General features: G+C 42.1%; 2 protein-coding genes across 2 annotated transcripts in view; both read left to right on the forward strand.

The window, feature by feature from the left end:
* Positions 1-344: 344 nt before the first annotated feature.
* On the forward strand, positions 345-1,768 carry LOC117937412 (somatostatin receptor type 5). The gene has a single exon (XM_034861382.1). It carries the CDS (start codon positions 556-558, stop codon positions 1,576-1,578), a length of 1,023 nt encoding a protein of 340 aa, XP_034717273.1. The 5' UTR covers positions 345-555; the 3' UTR covers positions 1,579-1,768.
* Positions 1,769-6,537: 4,769 nt separating this feature from the next.
* The window catches only part of sstr2a (somatostatin receptor 2a), a 24,087-nt gene continuing 23,110 nt past the window's right edge, over positions 6,538-7,514 (forward strand). Inside the window, exon 1 of the mRNA XM_034861373.1 lies at positions 6,538-6,549. The gene's annotated coding sequence lies outside the window, so the exon portion shown is untranslated. The remainder of the gene's footprint in view (positions 6,550-7,514) is intronic.

The following is a 7,514-nucleotide window of genomic DNA, read 5'->3' on the forward strand; positions in this document are numbered from 1 at the left end:
CACACACACACACACACACACACACACACACACACACACAGCAGCAGACCCACTCCCTGGCTTGCACACTGTAGGAGGAAGAGATATAAAAGGGCTCCCGGGGAGAAAGGGTGGTCAGGCGAGTGTCCGAGTGGCTGCCCTGCTCAAATCCACAACGCTGTGTGGCAACTAGTGTGTTTACGCGCACGTGTTTGTGTGTGTGTGTGTGTGTGTGTGTGGGCATCAGAGACAAGCGTGCCTGGGGAAACTCCACCGCAAAGGAATGAACTTTGACAGCTTTTTTTTTTTTTACGATAAAAGGAAAGTAAAGGGGGGAGAAGTGTAGAGTTGCTGAAGCCTGGCTGCTCTTGAACCTGAGAACAGATTTGATCTTCAGGTTTCTTTCAAGTTGTTTACTCCTCTCCGTGTGAGTACTTTTCACCTTCACCGCGAGGAGACAAGAGTTGACTGCGGAGGAATTTAAACAGAAGAAGAGTTGTTGTCTCTCTTTGAGCAGCCACTGTTCGGACTGTAATCTGTGGTTTTGTTCTCTTTTTTTGAAGCATTTGAGGCAGAATGGATGCCTCATTTTTAACAGATGGCGCCTACAATCAGACCTACGTGGATGAGCGTCATGTCTTCGATGGCAGGATGGACGGCTTTGGCATCGCCATGGCCGTGCTCTACTTGGTGGTTTGCATCCTGGGCCTCGCTGGGAACTCCCTCGTCATCGTCGCCATTTTGAAGTTGGACAAAATGTCGTCTTCCACGACGGTGTACATTTTCAACCTGGCGCTGGCCGACGGACTCTTCATGGTCGGCCTTCCCTTCATCGCGAGCCAGAACTTCCAGAACTACTGGGTGTTTGGCGACGCGGCGTGCAAATTGGTCATGGTCCTGGACGGCATCAACCAGTACACCAGCGTCTTCTGTCTGACGGCGATGAGTCTGGACCGCTACATGGCTCTGGCCAACCCGCTGCGGTTCGCCCGCTGGAGAACGCCACGCAGCGCCAAGATCGTTTCGGCTTTCATGTGGCTGTTCTCGCTGCTCACCATCCTCCCGATGGCGCTCCACTTCTCGGCTGACGGAGGACTCTGCATGCCGTACCTCGTTTCCGAGGGCTGGTGGCTCGGCGTTTTGACCTACACCTTCGTCTTGGGGTTCGCTCTGCCGTTCACGGTCATGACCACGTCCTACGCCGCGCTGCTGCTCACCCTCAGATCCCAGCGGCTCCGGGCGACGACGACGCCCAATCACGTGACCCAACGGCTGGAACGACAGGTCACCAAAATGGTGGTGGCGGTGGTGTTGGTGTTTGGGATGTGCTGGCTGCCGTTTTACACCCTTAACTTCTACTCTCTGTACCAAACCGGCCTGGTCCTGAGCTTCGCCAGAGCTTTCGATTTCGTGGTGCTGCTGTCGTACTCCTGGAGCTGCGCCAACCCCATCCTCTACGCCTGCCTCTCCGACACCTTCAGGAGGCACTTCCGCACACTCTTCTGCCCCGCCGCCAAGTCGCCTCCCAGCATGCACTGCAACACTGAACGGTACGACTTAAGTGACACATGTGTGCGGGATGTGACCATTCTGGCATAGAGACCCTACACCAAAAACCTGACTTTGTTTTCCTCAATATCCTGTCACGATGCGCCGCATGGTACTTTTCAACTTCTCATCACTCATACACTCATATTCTCATATTCTCAAAAAGAACATTGATATAAGAAAACGGGTCAATTTGACCTGAGGACAACTTGACAACTTTTTGGTAAACTCTGTGTACATAAACATTATTCTTGATGCTGAGTTCATGTGTATCATTGTTCATGCATCCCTGGTGATACTTGGAACAAGGTTTCATGTTGTGTCAAGTCTTCTTAGTGTGATTTTGAGGCTATCCTAGAAGTGCCCCTAGGACTCTCATTTAAAAGGCCATTTGACCAAAAAAAAAGGTATACGGTAAAAAAAAGTGGAGCTTCAGTCCAAAATATACTTTTAAATGAAAGTTTAACTCCCAAGAACACCCATGGTGGCATTTTGGCGAGAGTAACGCTTTAAGATTAAGAGACTTTTACACTTGGGTTGATTACAATGTGTATAGCCAAAAAGGTAAAAAAACTAAAAAGCTCAAAAAGCAGGTACATTTACTCAAGTACTGTACATTTTAAGGGTTTTTACTTTATTTGAGTCTTTCTTTTCATGCCACTTTCCACTGCAACTTCACTACATTTCATGAATTACATTCATCTAACAGTTTTAGTTGTAGTTACTTTACAAATTAGGATGTTTGCCCACACAACACATGTAGTTTATAAAATGTGTTATTTTATTCTAAATTAAACTATGCAACAATGTATAGGGCTACAAGTCCAGCTGAAAGAATAGCGGATAAAACACTTCGATAGAACAGTTTCAAGCATTTCTAGTTTCTAAAATGTGAGGATTTTTATAGTACTTTTACTTACAATAGAAGTACAAGTACATTTTCCTAATGATACTTACATATATTCAATGCTAGACGTTTTCACATGACAGAGTATTTTTTTTTACAGTGTGGTATTAGTACCTTCGAATCTGAATACTTGTTCCACCACTAAACAGCACAATTCATTTTGACTTTCCATAACACAAATCCCGTGTCTCGCCGGTGCACGCCTGTTGCATAATTTGTCTTCCAGCAACTCTGAGGCACCCGCCTGCACCGTCTCTCCGGTTAGATGGCATTTCAACAGAATTAATACAACAAGGCACAAGAGGGATGAAGTGTGGCCAGGTGGCGTGTAAACAGAATAACGTGAGACACATGCCGGGGGCCAGACACTGGCAGAAGGACACGCTCAGACAGCTCCCAGACTCCCACAGCTGCATAGTGTCCTACTGTGGCGTCAAGTGGGGGACACCATCTTACCAATGTGTTTCTGCCTGGGTGGCCGAGGTGGAAAGTCCCTTTTACGTTTACTCAAGTACTGTACTTAAGTACACATTTTAAGTGCTTGTACTTTACTTGAGTCTTATCTTTTCATGCCACTTTCTACTTCAACTCCGCTAAATTTCAGAGAGAAATATTGTACTTTTAACTCCGCTACATTCATACAAATCAAGATTTTTGCACACAAACACACAAGCAGTTTATAAAACACAATGTGTATTATAAATGAAACTACACAACGATATAATGTCCTACATGTACAGCTAAAAAAATAAGCTGATTAAACATTAGTTTTTTGATCTTTTCTGGTTTCTAAAATGTGAGTATTTTTCTGCATTGAGTATTTTTTTTACTTATAAGTTACTTTAAAGGTGCCCTGCCACACAAAACCATTTTTCCTTGCATTTTTGGAAATATTTGAGGTCCATATATGTGTGTGTGTGTGTCATGTGGTGAATGTGAAAATGAACTGCTCCAGCAGTCAGTCTGATGTTATGTTGCCTGAGCTCATTATTATTCATGATGCTGATAGCCAGGCTCTCATTGGCTAGCTGTTAGCCAATCAGAGTCAAGCAGCTTAGATTGTTGAATATTAATGAGAACTGACACAAATCGAGCTGAGTCTTCCTGCAGGCTTTTTACACCACGCTAGAATGGCTGGAAACAAAGTAACTGAGGTATTTCTTTCTCAAAAAATGTTACCGAGTCCATGGTAGAACTTCAGACATTACCACAAAGTAATAAAATACGTGTGGCAGGGCACCTTTAAATAGAGTACATTTTCCACATACACATGCATTCCACATACATCCGCAAACATTCTTTTTTCAATGCAGGACTTTTACTTGTAACAGAGTATTTCTACAGTGTGGTGTTAGTACTTCTACCTAAGTAAAGGATCTGAATTCTTCTTCCACTGCTGCAAACACCTGCACCTCCTCCTTGGGTTACACAGGCGTACTGTGCTATACTGCATGAGCCTGAATTGCTTAGTAGGATTTCTAAAAGATGCTTTCCAGGAAAGGAGAACACATTTACCAAAGCATTTTACTCTTAAAAAAAAGGATTGTGCTGTTAGTTAAACCTTATATATCTAAAAAAATGTCACCAGTTGAGACATTTTAAAACGCAGTCTTGGGGCTTTAGCTTTTGACGCACAGTAATCCAACGTAATGGAAAGGCTTTCCTAAAGTCACACAGAGGAATGTAATCCATCAACTTCAGTTAAAATTTGCACCTGAATTGAAGTTATGATTTTCATGAAATAGCAGTTTGGCTTTAGCTTTAAAAGTGCACATATTATGCTTTTTGGCCTTTTACTTTTCCTTTATTGTGTTATAGATCGTTTTTGTTTATAGTATAGGTGTACAACATAAAAAAGCCCAAAGTCCCCCCCAAAGGGACTTACCATCTCCAACAGGAAACCCTATTCACCAACCGCTCCAAACAGCTCTGTTGTAGTCCAGCCTTTACTTCTGTGATGCTTGTCACCTTCTAACACACTTTATAATGCTAAGTTAGCTGCTGACTGGCTAGTAGTCCTTACCTAGGTACTGTGCATGCGCAACCCCCAACAAAGATGGAATAGAAGTGAGATATCTCACTCCCTAGCTAAACCAGAGAGCTCAACACACAGGGTGAAAAGAGGAGCCGCAGCAATGTGCAACAAATATGTGGTGTTTTTTAAATGAAACCATGCAAACCCATTCTGATTTAACCTCTAAACACAATTCTGAACCTGAAAATGAGCATAATATGAGCTCTTTAAATAACAGTGATTACACACATTTCTGCTAAACACACACACATACACACACACACACACACAATAGATCCAATCCCAGCATTCTAACACCCTTGTCAAGGGCAGGTTGTCAGAACAGATGTTGGCTGTCAATTATCAGCAAAGCAATTGCATATAAATGAGAAAAGGATGCGTGTGTGACAATCTGAATATTGTTGACAGAAACATAAACATGTTCGAGCGTGTATATGTAATATAAGTGCATGATTTTACTCACTTTATGCCTCATCTAAAACACACAAAAACTCATTTTGTAAAGCAAGTTGTGTCATGAGTTTTATTGAGGCTATTAATCAAAAAAATAGGACTGGGATTTCACGTATATGTAATACTCATATAGTCACTCAATGTATGAGCATTTCTCACATGCTATAGCTATATAGCAACATTGACTGTAAATAAACAATTGTGTTTAATTTGTTGCTGTTATTATATTCCAGTGCAAAGGATGGAATAAACTACACATACATTCATGTTACATAGCAAATGTTTTGATATTATTCATAATAAGTCTTAGGATGTATCACTATGATTCTTTACCAATTTCTGACCACTCTGTCACTCGTGAAGTCACAGTAGTATAGGGGCAAGTTACTCAGTGTATTTACTCCAATACAGTTCTGTAGTACTCAGACTTTACTTAAGTATTTCTATTTTGTGATACTTCTGGTCCACTACATTGCAGAGGGAAATATTGCCCTTTTTCATCAGTAAATTGTTGGACATCCATAGTTACAGTTACAGATTAAGATTTAACATAAAAATACACAGCAGTGCAAAAGTACAGTAGCTTACTTTGTTTACTCAAGCACTGTCCTAAACCCTCTGATGTCAAAAGACGCACCTCGTACCCCCCCCCCCCCCCCCCCCCCCCCCCCCCCCCCCCCCCCTTTTAGCCCCGCCCCTGAAAACAGGGGTCTTCCAGGTTTCTTAATTCATGAAGCCCATAACTGAAAGAAAGAAGGTGCAGGGACCCCTTACATATATTGTATGAAATGCAAAAGTGGCTGCCTTAGCATGGGCAGTAAGCCCATCATTAATGTAATGATGGGCCCCCCCGCCCCAAATAGGCTGATTTTTTGAATTCCTATTCCATAAATACCAAACACTGTCTTGTTTTCCTGATGGGCATCCTGTGAACTGGCACGACTGTAAATATCACGCCTGTTTGTTGAAACCCACTTCTGTCTTCTGGCTAGTTTTTAAAAGAGCTAATAAACCCCAGCCACATCTCCGGGAAGTTTAAACGACGCTCATATGCCAACGGCAAAGAAGAATTTGACAGTAAGAGGGAGCAGAGTTCAGTATCTGCCCAAAAGGGGATTTCGTTGCACGGCTGGAATATTTATCATTTTAAAACAGTTTTGTCATGAAGTCATAGGGCCTAATTAGATACTTCAGGGTCCTTGCAACCACGGGACAAATAAGCATTGCAAATTGAACATGTAGCTTGACTTGAATCGCCTTCTTTATACTGAAAGTACTGCCGAACTAAACTTTTTCTGCTAACGAATTCCATTTTAAATTTCTCACAGCCTACTGCATTGAACGGTGCACCTACGTGAACACCTTCTCGTACATAGACAGGGTTTGGTTCAGTGGAAAACATTTTTAAGGTTCGGCACAAACCCAACCTGGTCAGAAAGCCCAATATTCAACCAGATTCCTGGGTATACATACTCTAATTTGCCTGAGAAATGAAGTAATCTGGGTTTGAATTTGTCCCAGGAGTTGTTTGCATTGATGAGCATCAATTAAAATGCAAAATGTCCCCTAGCTGGTCTGTGTGCATGATATCCAACCTGCAGTTACTGTCTCAAAAAGGGATACAGCTGTGTTAAAAAAGAGGTGATCAGGTTTATCTGGGGGGGGTTGTTGAGTTCTTGGTAAGGTAATCTGTCTGTGAGCTTTAGTGTAGCATGGAGGCGGAGTGAGGTGGTGGAGTTCAGGAAGGGGAGAGTTTAGGACATGTACTATACTGTGGTGTCCCCCCTTTTTCTCCGCTATGTGTCTTGGTTTTAGGTATTATGTTCTCCATTAGGAAGTTATCAGTGATTAACCCTTTAGTTGTATAATTCAAATTTTCTTTAGGCAAAAATAGCAAAAAAAAACATGATACATTTTTCAACTGACCAGCGTTTTTCTGATGAGGAACCTCATTAGACATTTTGTTAATTAGGTAGTTTAACATTTTACATCAAACCTAAACAAGTTTCTAAGACGAACTAATTCAAATAAAATGATTAACTAATGGCTGAATACTCCAATCCCCTTGGCCAGAGTGCTATCACTTGGCTTCCTGTTCTGCCAATCTTCCAAGCCCTTGTCACATGACCAATTCATATTTTCATGATGACTGTCCAAAATTTTGATTCCATAGAATCAACGCTGGAATTGTGTAGCAGACTGAGCCTACAGTATGAAAATATGTATTGTATTCAGAAACAATTTGTATAAAATGAACACAAGTGAAATGAACAGTCATTGTGATGTTAAATTTAGCAGAATTACATTTTGTGTTACTATCCTCTCCAGTATTTTCGTTTATTATATTTAGTTTAAGAAGATTTTCTATGCTGTATTGTGATAAAATGCCCCCAGCTCCCATTGCTGACAAAAACAGGAAATAACTAATGTGATCAATTGTTCAATCAACCACCATTCGATCGAATGTGCCGAATGATCCGAGAAGTACTGTTGAGCTACGGTCACACAGGTCAAACTAACTAAACTGGCCAGTGTGTGTGTGTGTGTGTGTGTGTGTGTGTGTGTGTGTGTGTGTGTGGGGGGGGGGGGGGG

The sequence above is a fragment of the Etheostoma cragini genome, chromosome 21, assembly GCF_013103735.1.
Source record: "Etheostoma cragini isolate CJK2018 chromosome 21, CSU_Ecrag_1.0, whole genome shotgun sequence".
Taxonomy (NCBI): domain Eukaryota; kingdom Metazoa; phylum Chordata; class Actinopteri; order Perciformes; family Percidae; genus Etheostoma; species Etheostoma cragini.

Excerpts from the sequence above, each read along its gene's own strand:
- LOC117937412 (XM_034861382.1), top strand. The coding sequence starts at position 556 with ATGGATGCCTCATTTTTAACAGATGGCGCCTACAATCAGACCTACGTG.